The sequence below is a fragment of the Anneissia japonica genome, unplaced genomic scaffold (assembly GCF_011630105.1).
Source record: "Anneissia japonica isolate Jap-2015-1 unplaced genomic scaffold, ASM1163010v1 scaffold287877_len585272_cov192, whole genome shotgun sequence".
Lineage (NCBI taxonomy): Eukaryota > Metazoa > Echinodermata > Crinoidea > Comatulida > Comatulidae > Anneissia > Anneissia japonica.
The window spans coordinates 516,332-536,714 of NW_022686151.1; the positions used below are offsets into that span (position 1 = coordinate 516,332).

At 36.8% G+C, this 20,383-nt stretch overlaps 1 protein-coding gene across 1 annotated transcript; it reads left to right on the plus strand.

Annotated features, from left to right (window-relative positions):
• The first annotated feature begins 11,231 nt into the window (after positions 1-11,231).
• On the plus strand, positions 11,232-12,341 carry LOC117113494. Its single transcript, XM_033256842.1, has one exon. The coding sequence runs from the start codon at positions 11,232-11,234 to the stop codon at positions 12,339-12,341; it is 1,110 nt and encodes a 369-aa protein (XP_033112733.1).
• The last annotated feature ends 8,042 nt before the right edge of the window (positions 12,342-20,383 follow it).

Below are 20,383 nucleotides of genomic sequence, written 5' to 3' on the forward strand. Positions count from 1 at the left end.
AGAGAAAGTGAACTACCTCATGAATTACATTGGGGATAAAGGACGGAAAATTTACGATACTTTTACATGGAGCGAACCAGCCCAAGGAGACACACCAGAAACAGAAAAAAAAAGATGTTCTATTCGCCAAATATGAAGCGTATGTAGCGCCAAAAAATGAACACCATAGCACAGTATGTAACTGTAGTCATAGCAACAGGCTTATCATTTCTCTACCCTGGACTTTTAATGGATATTGTTACCAACCTTACTCTGAGTGTAAGGAAAAGCGATTAACTGCCATGGTAACCTTTAGCACTTATATGCTAATGAGAGCCCATAAGGCCAGTTTTAGAAACCACAAGGTGATAAGAACACACATAGAGAAACCCTTGAAGAGAACAGATATAGAGAAACTATTTAGTATCAGTTAACATCATATAAAATCAGAGAATGAGTTTTTACAGTGTCAAGGAGAAATAAAGATACACCCGTTACAAAAGACTATTGCTTTATGTGGATGCCTGTAGTTATAGTAGCGACAGGTCCAGTGACCCATTTGACAATATTGGTCATAGCCACAGAGTCGTGACCCTTGAAGTCCCAAGAGATGTTTGTCCCAAGAGTCAAAATCCAACAAAGGTGCATCATGTCTTCAAAATGAAAGCCAGAGAAACTGTCAACCCAGAAGACGCTCTAAAGATATTAGAGTCTGATTTTAGTGAAACTAAAAGGACAGAGAATGCCTTGTCCCAAGAAGACCTACAGTTCATTGAGACACTAGGTAAAGCAACTCATCAAAACGAGGAGGGACACATCGAGATGCCTCTACCTTTTAAACAAAGACCAACATTGCCAAACAATAAGAACCAAGCTCTTGTTCGCTTGAACCACCTGAAGAAGCGACAAAAAATACTACGAAGACTATAAAACATTTATGACGGAGATAATCAACAAACAAGATGCAGAAGTGGTTCCCAGCGATCAAATTCACAATGAAGCCGTTTGGTACATCCCACACCATGGAGTGTATCATCCCAGAAAACCGGGTAAAATCAGAGTCGTCTTCGACTGCTCTGCTTGCTATAAAGGAAAATCACTCAATGGTTCTTGTCGAAATCTACACAATACTCCAATCAGTGTATTGGTCATATCGGGTCTCGTCATGTGTGACGTTCAAAAGATGTTCCACCAATTTCATGTGAACAAAGAAGACAGGGACTATCTAAGGTTCCTTTGGTGGGAAAATGGAGATATTGATACTGATCCCATAGAATGCCGCATGAGGGTTCACCTCTTTGGAGCCGCTTCATCTCTGGGCTGCACCAATTATGGCATCAAATATGTAGCAGACCTCTTCTCATATCGACATGGAGCAGAAGCAGCCAACTTTATGAAACACAATTTTTACGTTGATGATGGACTTAAAAGTGTCTCATCTATACCTGAGGCGATTAAATTAATAAAAAATGTAAGAAAGCTATGTGCAGATGGATCACTAAGGCTACACAAGTTCCTATCAAATAGCCGTGAAGTAATGGAACAAATTCCAAAATCCGAACAAGCTACCGGAATTAAGGATATAGACCTATCCTGTGATTCACTTCCAGTTAAGAGAGTTCTTGGTGTGCAGTGGTGTGTCGAGTCTGACCAATTTGAATTCCGCATTGTACTCAAGGATCAACCATTAACTCGAAGGGGAATATTATCTACTGTGGCATCAATCTACGACCCTCTTGCATTTCCAGGCCCGTAGCCAGCACGCTTCAAGCGGGGGTTCTTGCAACAAAATTGTAGTTGCCCATGATATGGTGAAACCACAACATTTCGACACAATTATTCAAACAGCCAGAAATGTATCAGGTTATGATAAAGGGCGAGGAGAACACCATACCTATTCCTTAGCTTTAAAATTGGATATTGCATTGCTGATCTTGCAGCTATAGTTCGCAATCAATTAATTAAGGAGCAGGACCATAAAAAGAAGTAAGAGGTAGATGCCTTCATCCAATTAAGAAACACAGAATGGAGGATGAAAATCACTGCAGCAGCATTAAAGCAACGGCAGACGAAAGAATGGAAGACACCAGCTATCCTGCCATTAACAGAAGACTCTATGGTATTCAATCAATTTCTAAAAGAAAGAGAAAAGGATGTGAAACTTAAAGGAAATTTGATTGAACTTGCAAAGATAACCCTTTGCTGAGTAATAATCTTGAACAGGAGGCGAAACACAGAAATAGAAATGATAACTATAGAGGACTACTTATACCCATTTCACACTAGCAGAAAATATTACAACTTTTAACAATTATTAACAAGTTGTAACAAGTTTGATATTCCGAGATTTTTTGTTCGTTTCACACTTGCACTTTCAAATCCTTAAGAAATCTCGGTAAAACTCGGAAGAATAATGATTTTGCATTATTGTGGGTGCTATATTATGTTTACATCATTTTTTTTTCGCGCGATCTTTGCATAGAAAAAAAACAATGTCGACAAGTACTACGATAGTTGATCCGGTATTAGGCCCTGTAGTTTTCTCTGCGACGGAGGCAGCACCAGTCAAACAACAACAAAGAAAGAAAAATTGGTCGCATAGAGACACACTGTGCCTCATCGACATTGTGGGCTCCCCGGAAATACAAATACAAGCGGGACTTGATGGCATTGTCCACAATGCTCAAATATGGGAGCGTGTGGCCTCGGAGTTGCAGGCGAGGGGGGATGGAGATCGATCATGGGAGAAGTGCCGCGATCGCTGGGCCTACCTAAAAAGAAGTTACAGGAATGCAAAAAGAAACAATCAACAATCAGGTAGGGAAAGGAAAGAATGCCCCTACTACGAGGAAATTGATTCAATTCTAGGTGAGTACAGACTAATCTACCAACCAAATCAACAACATTTTTTAAAAATATCAATGTTCGCAGTCAGTTGACATTTACACAGTGATGTGTACATTACTCTTATTTGTAAATTACTTCCCATTCGTGGTAATAGGTATTAAGTAGTTGATTTGCAATTTCTTTCTTTGTACATTGAATTTTATTTTTAGAGGAACTGGAATAAATTAATTTGTTAGGTCCTATAATTTAAAAATTGCAGTACACTATTTTCTTTATTTTTATTCAATGATTCATAATATTTAGTTTAGAGTTTATTGATTAATACAGTAATAAAATGTGTTTGTTTACAAAGTTTAATACTGTAAGCAATGTTATAAGACAAAGAATTGATAAAACCACTAATTACTGAATAGTCATTTTTTTATGCATGTTTTTTTATAAATATGTTGTTGTATTGTTACATTACACAGGTAAACGTCCGATGAATGTAGCCATACCAAATTTACACATGGACAGAGATGTATTGTTGGATGTCGATGCAACAGAAGTTCAGGTTTGTTTATTATATTATCTAATTATTATTATTATTGGAATAGTCCCATGTGCATTTAAATAGGATGAAACAGTGTTACCGTCACAAAGTTACCAAAAAAGCCACGTCAGGACACTTTTTAAATTGCTATAATTAGTAAACGAAATAATTTTTTTTTCAATCCATGTTTATGTTGTTCACATATATGCTTATGATTTGAATAATAAATTTTCTCTTATTTTGTTAAGTACTTTTTGAGAAATAAAAAAAATATTACTTTTTTGGTAACTTCGGGACATTTTACATTGTAGTTTATCGTCAAGTTGCTGTAGCAGAACGAAGTACGCAAAATAAAATGAATTCATGAATATAGCACATATAATGTTAATAATTACTAATCCAATCAGTTATGTTGGTGATATATGTTAAAGAGCATAAACTAAACACTCTAAAAGTTGGCCTAATTTATTCATTTTTTTGGGAAAAAATAATATTAATTGTATTTCTTATACAAAATTAAAGTGAGTATAAAAATTTGAAAACTAAGACCATTTCATGAAGGTTCAGAATTTCATCTTTAATTTGATACCAAATTTGGTAGGATATCACTACTTTAAAAATTTAGGTGCCATGTCCTGTTTTGCATGGAATTGTCCCAAAGCCATTTTCTTTCATATTTCATGCATGTGCAATTTTTTTTTTTAGTTAAGTTTTATATTTTGCTAAAAGAAATGTTAAATGACCTATTTACATATAGTTTTAAACCTTTAACTACAATACCTTTTATTGTTCTGTATCTTTGCAATAGGTAAACAAATACACTCATGCGAAGGTTGAGAAAAAGTGAAAGACGTATTTTGTTTCTAAATACTAGTATTTGATTTCTATTCTGCTATTGCTTCTTTTTGTACCCTTTTATTTGGTTTTTTTGCCAATGGGCCAACCGAGACAAGCTCGATTTTATATTTGACCATGATAAAATAAATGTCTGATGATTTGATTTGATTTGTCGAAGCAACAGCCTAATGTGAAATACAGTAATGGGTTTTAAATGTTACCATGATTTTTAAAATACATAAAAATATTTTATTTTATTTTATTCAGTATAAAACCAACAGCGATGAAAACCGCCACTAACAGGTTCAACATGATATGATCTGTCCATACTTTTCAAAATTACTATGCATATTCATATTTTACAGTGAATAAGTAGCTGGATTCTAATTTGATATAACATATTAAAAAATGCTCTTTTTGTGTTTATCGCTTTCTACAAAAAAAAGGTGTGTTTACAGCAAACATCAAAGGTTTTTACCGCTGTTGAATGCCGGCGTACTGACAAGTCGCTTCTCGTGTGCGCGTACCAACATTTAGACTGATTCCCACCAAAGTGTATTGTAGTGAGATGTTTGGCACTCCATACAAGGTAAACTGCTTGCATTTTAGTTGATTAAAACCTTACAAAGGTAGACGAAGACTAAACGACTCTTATTTCGAAGTTCACTACAATTTAATCAACTAACTGCTTACTCGCATTGATACGATTCCAATGGAGAGAATTCTATGGCCAGAGAGGTAAGAATGTGAGCCGAATTCAGCCACCGCAGCGAAGGAGTGGATCCACTGGATCAGGACATTCGAGAACTTTTTGGCGGTACTCACAACGCCTGGCGAAGGTGAGATTGGTAAACTTAGCGTACTGACAAATTTTGTATCGCCTAGAATTTATGAGGCTATTTCAGAGTGCACCTCATATGCTGATGCCTTGGAGATTTTGAAGGGGCTGTATTTTAAGCCAACGAACGAGATATTCGCTAGGCACAGACTTGCCACGCGAAAAAAAAACGCTGGCGAGACACTTGATGAGTACCTACAGGCGCTCAAGGTCCTTAGTAAAGATTGTAACTTTAAAGCTGTAACTGCTGAGCAAGTCCGTGATGATTGCATTAGGGACTCGTTTATTAGCGGGCTGTACTCACAAATGATAAGGCAGCGGTTACTCGAAAACAAAACTCTTGATTTGCAAACAATGTTTGACCAAGCTAGGTCACTTGAAACAGCTCAGAAGAATTCTGAATCTTACAATTATGGCGAACCTAGGCCTAATACTAGTCCAACCGTGAGTGCAGCCGTATGTGAGGATACGCTAGGCCCTGAGCCATCTCGGCTGACCAGTGCAAATTTATCCGCAAACACATCATCCGCTATGTCGTTGTCAATGACTGAAATTAAAGTAAATGGGAAAACAGCGAACTGTTTAGTTGACAGTGGGAGTACTGATAGCTTTATTCACCCTTCCTTTGTCAAGAAGCTTAAATTAACACTAAAACCAGCACCATTATCAGTTAACATGGCTTCGACTTCATTGTCACAAGAATCTATACAAGCGTTCAAAGTTATGATCGAGTTAAATGGTCATAGGTACGAGGAAGTTAAGCTACATGTTTTGCCGGATCTCTGCACTGACGTCATATTGGGACTAGATTTTCAAACAAAACATGAACGCGTGATTTTGGAATATGGTGGAATACTACCCCCACTAACACTGTGTGGGTCAACCGAAACTGTAAACTTATCTAATTCTGAACCTGAACAATTTTCAACAATGAAAGTCAAACCTGTAGAACCGTTCGCTAATCTAGCAGCTGATTGCCATCCGGTCGCAGCTAAATCGCGACGATATAGCGAAGATGACAAGTGTTTTATCAGAGCCGAAGTACAGCAGTTGTTAAAAAAAGGTATAATCGAGCCAAGTAATTCGCCATGGAGGGCCCAAGTTGTTGTGACCAAAAATGAGAACCACAAAAAGCGACTGGTTATTGATTATTTGCAGACGATTAATCGTTTTACGCTCCCTGATAGCTATCCTTTGCCCCGCATCGACGATATTGTAAATAGCATCGCAAAATACAAGATATTTAGTACATTTGATCTGCGCAGCGCTTATCATCAAATGCCCTTAAGACAGCAAGACAGAGCGTATACCGCATTTGAAGCAGATGGTGGCCTCTATCAATATACTAGACTCCATTCGGGGTTACTAATGTTGTCCCATGTTTTCGGAGGGAGATTGATAACTTTATCAAAGACGAGGGTCTTAAAGCAACCTTTCCGTACCTTGATGATGTTACAGTAGGTGGTATGGACATGGCCGATTTGATAAGTAACCAAACTAAATTCCTTAATGCAGCGCGGAAAAGGAACATAACTTTTAACGAAGATAAAGGTGTTTTTGCTACAAAACGATTGAGCCTCCTGGGATATGTCATTGAAGATGGCAACTTGAGACCAGACCCAGAAAGGCCACGCCCTTTAAAGGAATTTCCTATTCCTCAGAACTTAAAGTCACTTCGGCGGTGTTTGGGGTTGTTCGCTTATTACGCCCATTGGATCCCAGAGTACTCACGAAAAGTTAAATCACTGTCATCATCTTCTACCTTTCCTTTGGGAGAGGAGGCTGTGAAAGCATTCCACAATCTTAAATCGGACATTGAAAACTCGGTTGTAGCAGCAATTGATGAAAATATTCCTTTTTAAATTGAGACAGATGCGTCAGAAACAGCGATTGCAGCAACATTGAATCAAGCAGGGAGACCAGTCGCATTCTTTTTTCGTCAGTTGACAGGGCCTGAAAGGAATCACCCAACAATTGAGAAGGAAGCTTTGGCAATTATCAAAGCTGTCAGGTATTGGTCCTACTACTTGACTGGTAGACGGTTTACACTGAAAACTGATCAGAAATCAGTTAGCTATATTTTTGATATGCAACATAAAGGCAAGATCAAAAATAAGAAAATGAGGCGCTGGAGGATTGAACTTTCCTGTTTTACATTTGAGATTGTGTACCGTCCAGGTAAAGAAAATATTCCTTCAGACACATTGACCAGAGCATGTTGCTCGGCAAGTAATGTAACTGACCGCCTTGTCGAACTTCACAATATGCTATGCCATCCGGGAATTACTAGGATGTGGCATTTTGTGAAAACAAAGAATCTCGCATTCACAGTAGAGGAGGTAAGAAAGATAACAGCTGCTTGTCAAGTTTGTGCTAAATTAAAGCCGCGATTTTATAAGCCTAATAACACACCATTGATCAAAGCCACCCAGCCATTTGAGCATCTCAATATAGACTTTAAGGGGCCGTTGCCTAGCACAGATAGGAATATTTACTTCTTAACAGTCGTCGACGAGTTTTCAAGATTCCCATTTATATTTCCTTGCTCTGATATGACATAATATACGGTGATTACCTGTCTCTGTCAGTTGTTTTCTTTATTTGGAACACCGGCTTATATCCACTCAGACAGAGGAACAGCATTCCTAAGTAAGGAACTTACAGAATTTCTTGTAAAAATGGGTGTAGCATGTAGCAGAACTACTAGTTATAATCCTCAGTGTAATGGGCAAACGGAGAGATATAATGGCATCATCTGGAAAACAATTACATTAGCTTTGGAAATGCGAGGACTACCAACGAAACGATGGCAAGAAGTTTTACATGATGCTTTACACTCTGTCCGTTCATTAGTATGTACTGCCACGAATGAGACGCCGCATGAAAGATTCTTTACATTCAACAGAAGATCAACATCGGGGTCATCCATCCCTTCCTGGCTGTGTTCTCCAGGACCCGTTCTTATTAAGCGCCATGTTCGCGCCCACAAAACTGATCCGCTAGTCGACGAGGTTGAACTATTACATGCAAATCCACAATACGCTCATGTACGTTTTCAAGATAGTAGAGAATCAACAGTATCACTTCGTCACCTGGCTCCTGTTGGGGTGATTGCAGATAATGAGTTTGGTACAGCGGCTGAGAATGATATTGCGCCACAGAACAATGACCCACAGAACAATCAGATAAAACCCTTATTAAATGATACCTGTATATTTAAAGAACCATCAGATAATGCTAACGATAGCCCTAAGCCAATGAGTTCTAAGCCTAATGAAAGTTTAAACGTAACAGACAAATCGGTAAAAATTTGACGATCATCCAGAAAAAGTAAACCGCCTGATCGTTGGGGTTTTTAAGTAACCATGGTCCCTCATAATGCCAAATAATAACTTGAGTTTTTAAAGTGGGGGAGAATGTAGTGAGATGTTTGGCACTCCATACAAGGTAATGTTATGTTTGGCGCTCCATATGAGGAGACGATTCTGGAACATGGTTATCAGGTTACCTGTTGTTGTTATTTTCTATACTGCTTGCATTTTAGTTGATTAAAACCTTACAAAGGTAGACGAAGACTAAACGACTCTTATTTCGAAGATCACTACATGTATTCTCACACAACAGTTTATTTGGTTTAAATGGTTGTTGTGTAGCTCAGGGTATTTATTATCCTCCTCATCAAGTGTTTCAAGATCATCTGGAAACTCAGATGAGCAGGCTGTGTCAGACGCCTATTTCAAAGCCAAAGGGTCTGGTGCAAGACGTTTACATCATAAGCTCAAGGACAGCTTATCTGGCCTATCAGAAAGACAAATTTAAAATGTACTGTCCAGTAGTAGATCTCATCGTTGTATGAATGTAAGGTTCACTAATAAGGCACCGTACATTCCTGTAGTGGCAAAACAGGTAATGGAAAGGTTACAAATTGACCTAATCAACATGAACCCAGGGCTTAAGTACAAAAATAAGCTTTACAAATATATTCTCACTGTCATAGATGTGTTTTCTAGATATATTTGGTTAAGGCCATTACAATCAAAATCCAGTTATAACGTAGCACATGAGCTTTCAAAAATTTTTGATATTTATGGTCCACCGAAATTTGTCCAACATGACCAGGGCTCTGAATTTAAGAGTAAGGTTAAGCGTCTGCTTACAAACTTAGGTATTCAAGATATAAAAAGTGCTCCTTATCATCCTCAGAGCCAAGGCAAAGTCGAAAGGTCCCATCGATCTCTGAAAACCAAAATACATTTTGATTTAATAACTAAGCGAAAAGGTGTTAACTGGGTTGGCGAATTAGCAAAATATGAGAAGATTATGAATGATGAACCAAAAGAAGCTTTGGGGTGGATGTCTCCATTCACTGTTTTTTTTTACAGATATCGCAATGAACTCAAAAATGTAAATAAGAAAATGACCAACAAATTACCGAATTCCAAAATTAGAGAAAAAGCCTATTTTGCCTCCAAATACATCAATAAAAGAACAAAGTGTCATCAACAGAGACGTCTTAAAATACCCATATATAAATTAGGTGACAAAGTTTTAATATGGTTCCCATCAAAATCATCTCGAGTGTGCAGTAAGTTAAACGTAATACCTGGAAAAATTATAGCAGAATCGCCACAAAAAATTACCTTACCCGAATGGATCTGGATGGAACGTATGGTGACCAAATAACTCTACAGGCGATTTCCGATATTTTTTATGTGCAAATACTAATAGTTTCTTCTCTAAACCAAGGAACTACATTGATAACTCCAAATGGTAGGATGGACAATGCATTTTCTTTTGAAATTCCTTACATAATTTTAGGCCATTTAGCAGAAGGAAGTGGGGAACATTTTGTTTCACTTAGAGATGGTAGAAACCAAGTTATTTCTATCATACGAAACAGTGCTCAGATATATTTGTATGATGACATTTGTCAAGATGAAGGCAATGTAGATGAAGGCAACGTGGATGAAGCAAATTTCAAGATTAAAAGATGGATCATTTCCAGCAATTCTTCGAACGAGTTTGAAGCATTGAAGGTACTGGGCTTGAAGTGGGAGCCAATAGCAGACAAATTGAGCGTGGCGTGCGGCAATGTGGTAGATGACTTAACAGATGGATTGACAAAGAGAAGGTGTTTAAGCCGAATGAATGCCGTGTTTGACCCCCTCGGGCTGTTGTCACCAGTTACGGTAAGAGCGAAGATATTGTTACGGAAATTATGGGGAGAAAAGCTTGGGATGCACTGATAGCAGAAGCAGATGTTAAAGAGTGGTTGGCGCTGTTCGACGACATTAGAACGTGCAGTCAAGTCCAAATAGAGAGGTGCATTAAACCGAGCAACGTAAACGAAGGGGTAAAACCACTCCTAATACTGTTTTCAGACGCATCGGAAAGAGCAATGGGAACCGTGGCCTATGTACGGTATGAATGCGAAGATGGTACCTACTCCGTGAGGCTCATGGCAAGCAAGAGTAGGGTGGCACCTATACAAATAACAACCATAGTAAGGTTAGAACTTAGCGCAGCAGTGTTAAGTGTTCGTTTAGCTAAGACAATCAAAGATGAGACCAGTATGGAGTTTGAGAGAGTTTTCTACGTTGTGGACAGCCAAATAGTAAGAGCCATGGTACAGAAGGAGAGTTATGGTTTCAAGACTTTTGTAGCCACCCGGGTCGGGGAGATTCAACAGCTTTCCGATCCACAAGATTGGTGGTGGATAACGGGGGAGTCTAATATGGCGGATTTAATATCTAGAGGAGGTTTTCCAAGTGTGCTGTCCGAACAGAGCAGATGGCAAATGGGTCCAGAGTTCCTGAGTAGGCCAGCCAGTGAATGGCCAATTTCCCAAAGGTGCACTCAAGAAATCCCAGAGAGAATTGGTGTTGTGATGACAGTCGAAGTAAAAGAGACATCTATTAATTCTATCCAGATTCAAAGGTTTAGCAGCTACTCAAAGTTATTAAGAGTGACGGCTATTGGCCGTGGAGGTTCTGAAGGGCAAGAGTTTCAAGTCAGCATCGCTGATGGTAACAGCAGAGAAACTAAAAGGAGCGGAGCTATATTGGATTAAGGAAGCTCAGAAACCTATGAAAAAGAGTATCCTAAGTTCCTCAAAAGGTATGGTAGCTTAGGTCCACGACTTCGAGAAGATGATGTTATTGTCGTTGGAGATCGGTACATTTCAGTTACAACCACGAAATGGTTCCTCTGCTGCCACATGATCACGAGTTTACTAAGTTGTACGCTGTAATGACACACGATGACGGCCATAATGGTGTTGACACAACGATGACTAAGATCAGATCACATTATTGGGTGGTGCGACTTAGGCGGTTAGTAACCAGTATAAGACATAGCTGCATCCGATGTAGGAAGTTTGAAGGTGAAGAGATAAGGCAGCAAATGGCACCCTTGCCCTTGCAGAGGCTGAAACCTTCGCCTACTTGGAGCTCGGTAGGATGTAATTTGTTTGGACCACTGAAAGTCAAGGGAGAAGTCCAAAAGCGAGTGAGAGGCAAGGTCTACGCAGTAATATTCAACTGCCTTGTTACAAGATCAGTTCATTTAGACTTGATGACGGATTCCTTTTTGAAGGTGTTTAGACGGTTTGTATCCATAAGACGATACCCGAATGAAATATTCAGTGATTGTGGCAGTCAACGAGTCGCAGCGAAGGAGAGTATCAAAGGGTTCGGAGTTCGTCATGGAGTTGAGTGGACATTTTCCACACCAGACGCACCGTGGCAGAATGGTCTCACCGAGAGTTTAATTCGAAGAGTTAAGAAGTCGTTATTCCATGTCATAGGAGAGCAGGTGTTGTCGTACGAGGAGTTGCAGACAGTGCTTTATGAAATTGCAAACTTGATGAATGAGCGACCTATTGGCAAGCATCCTACGAGTCCAGAAAGTTACTTATGTCCAAATAATCTTCTTCTCGGATGTTCATCTGTGAGACCTCCAAGTGGACCCTGGTGTAAGCTGGGTAATAATGCACAAAGATTGAGATTTGTTCAGAGATTGACAGACCAATTCTGGCAGAAGTGGACACAGGATTACTTTCTTACACTTACCGTGAGAAAAAAATGGCATGTGGAACATCGTAAATTGAAGAAGGGAGATGTTGTGGTTAAGGAGGAGAACGTGAACAGAGGACAGTGGCGACTTGGGAGAGTTTCTGAAGTTTATCCAGACTCAAGAGGATTGGTGAGGAGTGTCGAGTTGAAGACTACTAGTGAATCAGGAAGGTCGAGCCAGGTGAAGCGAGCAGTGCAGAGACTGATTTTGCTGATACCAGTTGAACAACAATAGCTTGATGTAGACATATAGTAATGTATTGAGCTTGAGTTACTAGCGGATCTGATTGTTATTATATGATTGTTTAGGCTTTTAATTTGTAACGACTACTAGTAGTTAAATCCTAATACGCAGTGACTAGAAAATTGTCTTAAGGTTCTGATATTTTTGCTTAGTAGGTGGGGGGAGTGTTTCGCAGAGTGCGAAATTTGATTTAGTATCTGGCGCCCCCAGTGTTTCTATCGGGGTTTCCATAGCCGTAGTAGTGAGTTTACCGAGTCAACTTAGCGTTGATTTGAGATTTCATTTATAATGATATAAGTTAAGAGGTGCTAGACGTGAGTAATTAATTAACACATAGTAGATTCATATAGATAGAACGTTGCAGATGCTTTCCCGTTATTCATGTTAATACCGTACTGTTGTAAGTTGAGCTAGGGTTGGTTTATTGCCGCGCTAGTTTCACCCTATGGGATTAGTCTAGGGCTAACTATCTTTTGGCCGGAGTTAATTGTTATCACGTGTGTAGATGGTGATGTAAAGCAACAACAAAAAGAAGTGCGCAAAAAGTGGGCAACAGAAAAAAGAAAACAAAGAGAAAAAAAAGAGATGAATGATTCTCAAACCAAGTCGAAGAGAAAAAAAAATCAAGGATATGACACAACAAGAAAAAAAGAGAGTACTGGAAAGAAAAACAGGAACAGCGAAGAAGTAGACTATACAAAGCCAAACAGAAAGCCCAAGTAGCAGTACATACTACCAGTTCCACTTTAAACATATCAAGAGCCACTCTTTGGAGAAAAACCTCAAAATTATCAAATGTACTGCCATATTCACCGCGAACATGCGCTGTAGTCCTGGATAAAACTATGATGAGTTTGCCAAAGAAAACCACAGAGGAGCTAAAGAAGAGGGGTGTGAGATGTAACATAGAAAATGATATTGTGCCTAATTCTGTGCAGGAAAGCTTGCGAATGTTAGATCCCAACAAGTCAGAGGAAAATAGAAGAAAATTCCACTTGATATCGGGTGCATGTTGCCAAATCTCTTGGTTTGGGTGACAAAACTAAAAGAAAGAAAGGAATTCAAGAAGTTAAAAGAAAGAAACGTAAAGATGCGATTAGTATTGGTACTCAAAAGAAAGTGAGGAAGTTCTGGTGTTCAGAAGGGATTTCAAGGGAGGTTCCACTAAAAAAATGGGTTAAAAAGGGTGTTGCAGCATACCTGTTAGAAAGCACATATATAGGGGCTTATACCCAATTCAAAAAGTCCTATCCGGGAATTAAAATTGGGTATATTAAATTTATACAGCTCAAACCCAAGTATGTAAGACATATGAAAGCCATGAAACGTCAAGTATGCTGCTGCAAAAAGTGTGAAAATATTAAACTCAAGATCAAACCCCTCAACAAATTTGGAAAGCAGTCGGAGCTAAATATTCAAATAAATGGAAAAACTGAAGCATCTGATCTCACTCTTTGTCCTTATGACACAAAATTTCCTGTAAGAAAATGTGTGGATCGTGAATGTAATAATTGCGGTACACACATATTTGTCACTAAATATGCACCATTGATTGAAAAAATTGGGAAACAGCACAGTGTGACTTATGATGAATGGAAAACAGTAAAACATGACTACAAAGGCAAGATAATCAGCAAGGTAGAGCTTGTGACTAACAAATGCACTCTAGAAGAGCTTACAGGATGAAGTGCAAAGTCATCACTGGGGGCAGCAGCAAGTCACCATTCACCCAGCTATGGCATACATAAATACAAACCCAAATACATCAGGATCCACACACACTGAAGCATTGTACTGCATCTCAGATGACCTTATTCATGATCCTGCAGCAGTGAGCAAATACATGGAAGAAACAAACACTCATTTGAAACAAAACATACCAGATTGACAGGCAGATTCAGTTCAGTGATTGTTGTGCTGGGCAGTATAGAAGCCGAACAACATTTGCTGACATTTCACTAGACAAAACAATGAGAGTAGAAAGGCATGTCTTTGAAAGCTCCCATGGCAAATCTGCAGCAGATGGTCTCAATGCTGTCGTAACACATGCAGCAACCCTTGCAGCTACAAGAAGGAAAGCTGTAATTCGAAATGCAGAAGAATTCACTAAGTTCTGTAACTCAAATTTAAAGCAAGTTGGAAACAGTGCTTTTCATTCTCGAGAAGAGAAGTACAAAAATGCCAAGCGCACATTCTTCTATGTTCAATCAAGTCAAATCAATCGTGACCGTCCAGAAAGAGTTGTAAAAACGGTTCCTGAAATCATGAAACTGCACAGTGTAAAATCTACGGGAACACCATACCAGCTACTAACCCAAGAGCTGTCATGCTTTTGCAACCAGTGCCAGTATGGCTCTATGGATACAAATGATAAGTGTATTAACAAGTCAATTACAGCTGAGAAGAAGCAACTTAATCTGTCACCCATTAATGTTCGGACAAAATTAGGAGGTAGGCATGATACAATTTTTGTATAATAGTCCAATATAATTAAATTCAAAATGAATAATTTCCCCATTATAAAATAATTATCTTGGGACATTGCGTTCTTCCAGAAAGAACTGGTTATTTTCATGGCAATGGTAATTCATTTTGATCAACTAGTCTGCAAAATTTCTATAATTTTTTCATAAAAAAATTGAACAATTTTTTAGTAGCCATTTGTTGCATTACTAACTCATATTTGTTCATTTTAATTCCACCATTAAAACTACTATTTAATTTTTATTATTGTTATCTTCTTTTTTCACATATAGGTCCTTGACAAAGATGATGCCGGCAATCTAGTTGTCAAATTCATGGAAAAAAGACAGAATGGGTTATACTTTTGGCAATAATTACAATTACATAATTGGCAATTATACAATAATGTAAATTCTATGTTTACCCATCCAGTGGAGGACGTAATTTGCAAGTTAGCTTCCCCAGATTGTGAAATTATCCAGCGAAAATTGGTCTACACATTCAAATCTTGTGACATGCAAAAAGTTGAAAAGTGTCTAAATGGGGAAGTGGCTATTTTTCCTGGCTTCTTCCCTGAATGTAAAAAAGTCGAATATTGTCCTCTCCTGTACACTTTCTCACTATGTAAACATAATTTTGTAAAAATGAACATTATAAGAAAATATCAAGTCTTATGTTCTAAAATTGATAAGGGTCCAAATTTTTCCTGTTATTAATATTGAATGTTTTGAATTGATGTTAATTTTGTTATTATAAAATGGATTTACAGCATTTAACACTACTTGTGAAGTTTGAAAATGATATTTAATACTATTTGATTGTTATAATGTTGTATTGTTTTTGGGAATATGTCCAAGATGTACTAATGTCATCTTATCATTTAAAGAGGGATATTTTCATAATTTGCTGCAAGCATTTACAGCAATAGAGTACTTTACTACCCAGTGTCAATATAATGTATTCTCCTTTACAATGAAATTGTCATCTTTCAAGTTGGCCATTTTGTAAAATTTACAATGGTTGCAATGTTTGTCACCAAAAACCAGTGTGTTCTTTCATAAGATTATATATTTTAAAATATAATTGACTGTCTTATGTAATATTAACATAGTTGTACATAGAATGGGAGACAGAATGATAAAACATTAGAAATGGATATTCAGATTTAATGAAATTATTCGAATTTAGAAGTCAAACATTGAAATGTATAATGAATTTTATCAGTACTATAGATAATTGGAAGTTATAATTCAGGAATATGGAGTAAATGCCAGAAGAAGCATATGTCCTACAAAATGTCCTCTCCTGTTCAGAATGTAATGGAAAGGACAGATTTTATGACATGCATTATCTTCAAAATGCAAAATGTAACTATAACAAATTTTGGGATGATGTATAATATGTACTCAAGCATTCCTATAATATAATTAGGTGTACATTCATGCACTTTTGTCAAACTTATAAAATATTTTATGAAGTCAATTCCAATTTTTGACGAGTGTTAAGTAGTTAAACATGGTTTTATAAAAAATATATGTTCATATAAAAAATATATGTTCATATACTGTGTTAAAATTATACCATTGGAAAGGTATACAATTCACTATTAAATTGGTATAATTTTTAGTGTTGAAAAATGGTTCTCCTGACAGCTTTTTGTTACACTTACTACAAGAATCACTTTTCATTCTCTCTATATTTAGGAATATGATGTCAAATTTTTAGAAATGCTTCATGCAGCCATATAAAAACGCTAGAACATGGCATTTTGATATACGTAGACCAAAATAAACATAAAAAACATTAAAAAAAACATGCCTCAATTTTGACCCTCTGTGAAACATACTTGTGTTCCCTGATTGTAAAACAGCCCAACTAGCCCATTCACTCGTCTGGCTAGGCGACCTATCAATCGATAACTATATTTAAACATTTTAACTTAAAAAATATTTATTTTACATAATCATTCATCCTATCCAGACCTGCCTGTCATATACGAAATACAGTAAAACTACCAAAAAAAAAAATCTTGTTATCCTAGACTAGGGCATAGGCCTATATGAATATAAAGGATTAAAAATGAAAATAAATTTTCAGTATTAAATGAATTTACCTAAGCCTAAATAATATTGTTTTAACTTGCATACTGTTAAAATCAAAATCCAAATTTAAGTTGCATACAATTCTTTCAGCTCTATTTTTGACATTCAAGTGTTTTCCTCAAAGTACTTAATAAGTTTTGCCTTAAAACAATTTGCAGAAAAATCAAAGAAAGCATAAATTTATGATTCATGAACCAAATGTTGAAATTTGAACATGTTTATTTAAACCAAAAATCATATTAAAAACTTACAAACCTTTTTTTAATTTTGCATCATGTAAACATAAGATATTATAAAGTGGACTCGCTATGATTTCCATAGTTGGCTGTTTTTTGTTTGTTTTTCGTCTTGAGTTCTACGTTACTAGTTTTTAACGTTGAAATTCCTAAAGTACCTTATTTTTTTAAATTGAAGGGGCATAATTCTCATGATTCATTTTTTAATTAACAGATGGCGTCAAGACCTAAATAAAGATAGATGGGAAGGGGAAAAAATCCACCCGATATATCTGTGGTAATTTTTACTGTGTATTTTCTCTTGGTGATAGAAATGTGACATATCTGATCTGATGGTAATTAACACTCTGCCCGCCAAACACGAAAACCTCCGTGTTTTGTAAACAACCCGCCAAACACGGAGATCTTTGTGTTTCAGGTGTTTTTACATAATCCGATAGATGGGGTAAATACCGACATGTACTAACAATTTGAACACAATGTTCAGTCTGGACTGTAAGTATTTCACTATTTGAAAGTGTCCAATATAATAAAAAAAACCAAAAAAACAAAAAAAAAAACAGCTGGCTCTGACGGCGCGCGTCGTATGAGTGGCCCACATTGCTGAAATTTAGGCCTGACAGTAGCCTAGGCCTACAGTTATTTTAGTTACATGTATTACTTGGATGTCTATATTCTCAACCAGTCTTCAGATAGTGATGTTTCTTTGGCTAGTTTAGCTAGGCCTAGACTAGCTTAGCGATGCCATGTATGTAGCGACGGTTGATGTCTCTTTCGGGGCATCAGTGTTTGTTTACATTGAGTGTAGATGTATTGCTTATTGGCCTGGGTTGGGAATGTAAATAAACTAGATAGGGATAGGATTGATAGGCTGGTGAGGATAGGGCAGGTAGTTTGGTTGGGTGTGAGTTACCCGTGGTGGACTCAGTCTACCACGAACGGTTGTGTCCTTCATTCAGATATTACCAACAGTTATTTGGAACGTCGCAGTAGACTGCGGCTGCCATTGGGCTCCACAGAAAGCCATCGTCTCTCCTTCCTCCCCAGAGCAATTAGGGAATTCAATAGTAAACATCAGAGGTAGAGGGTTTTCAGTGTGGGTGACCTGTATTGATTACAAGTTCATAAAAATATATCATAGCTATTATTATTATTATCATTATTATTATTATTACTATTATTTATGTAAAACCTACCTCAAGGGGAACTTAGACAATGGAGAAATTAGAGAACAATTAAGAAAACGATGTTAAGTGGAAACCAAATTACACAATTTTAAGTGGGAAATAACACAGAAGATATTCCCCTCAAGTCTGAATTAGAAAAGTTGTTATTGTTATTATTATTAATAATAGTATTATTATTATTATCATTATTATTATTATTATCATCATCATCAGGTGGTCTTTTGCTTTTTCACATTGTTATATTCAGTCATGGAATTTCCCCGTGGTGGGATGAATAAAGTATCCTTATATCCTTGTATAAATCTGGTATACTGTAAATTGAATGTGTTGTTGTACCCAAAAACGTTCATTTGAATATAAGTTTGAATATACCAATGTACAATAATTGTGACAAAAAAATTGAAATTTCCTAAAATACTAGAGAATACTAAAAATGGTCTTATGTAGAAAAAACTGCACATAGTAAAATAAAAAATACATGGAACCACTTTTGTTTTTAGTTGTAGTAGAAAGGTAAATGGCCTTCCTATTCGATTAGCATAAAGTTCAGAGCATACTGCTTCCGCTCTCTCAGCCTTATTCACCAAAAAGCTCTATTTTTTTTATATGTATATTTGAAGAACAAAAATATGAAGCCCCATTTTTAAAATGGTCCACACTTTTCAGTTTATATGCATGGAATTGGTTCAATTTAAAAGATGTGCCCACATTAGTTAGATTTGTAGTTAGATTTTATGTGTAAATTGGGTCCCAGATTTTAAAAGGGTATATTACATTATTGAGTTTATACCCATGAAATGAGTCCACATTTAAAACATGGTTCCATATTAGCATAAAAAGGTAAAATTGTTGAAATCGATCGACTATTTAAAATGTGGGTCCATATAACTTAGATATTAGGTGCAAAATTGGTCCCAATTATTTAAATATTGAACATCCTCCATCAAATGAGGCCCTTTGAAAACTGTGGTGGGGTTGAGGTGAATGTGAACTTTCTTAGTACTGTACATTCTTCCTCTCTGATTAAAATGTACAGAAATGTGAAATATAAAAGTATAATTTCCTGGCATCTAGATTGCCATCATAATTTGTTTCACTTTCCATGGTGAGGCTGAGATTGATGTGAACATTTTTTATACCCATCCTATTTTTGCAACAAATAATTAATTAAAATTAAGACCATTGGAACCACCCGAAACAGTTAGCCGAAGCTAAAACGAAGCTGGTTTGAATCCCCGAAATAATGAAAATTAAGGAATATGTGTTATCGACTAACAAACAGACCCAAAAGCTTTATATATTTTAATAATTGTAGATGTGAAAAAGCATCACTATAACCACTGAAGATATGATTAAAAATTATGATGTCAAATCTAAGCATGTTACTAAGGAGTTTTAGATATGCGACGACGAGTAATCTAGGATGATATGCTAATTATCTATGACGTAATATACAATGTTGGCCACACAGATGATAAGCTCTTGTTTTAGTTTTGCGACGACGATGCAAATACATACTTCACCACCGGACATGTTTGAGTGAATTGAAAATAAACACTGTACTAATATTAAATAGGCATAGGCCTAGGTCTGCCCTTACTACGTGATCCCAGATATTTTGTACTATAGGCCTAGGGCCTAGGCTTTTGTGGGGTTAGGTTTATACTGTGTGAAGTACAAGCATATCCTTCAATTGTAAAAACAATATTTAAATCATACTTCTTTCAAATTCAATGTCAAACACATCCATGAATCCTTCAATGTAAAAATAAATCCAAAGCTTCCTTTCATAAATAAAACTGTAAAGTTTTGTACTACTGTAGCATACATGCTGTACCAATCATGTCTCTGCACTGAATGAACTTGAAACTGTTGCGTACGCTGTGTATCACATTTCACGTTTTTTAACAAATTATAACATTGTTACAATTTATAGTTGTGTTCCTCCCCTATAGTAAACATCTTATTATTCAGGGATCAACTAAATAAACTTCCTCAATTTCTTTATATTGCAAAAAAAAAAAAACCATACTGTAAAATAGTAA

Coding starts and splice junctions, on each gene's coding strand:
- LOC117113494 (XM_033256842.1), top strand. CDS start 11,232: ATGGTTCCTCTGCTGCCACATGATCACGAGTTTACTAAGTTGTACGCT.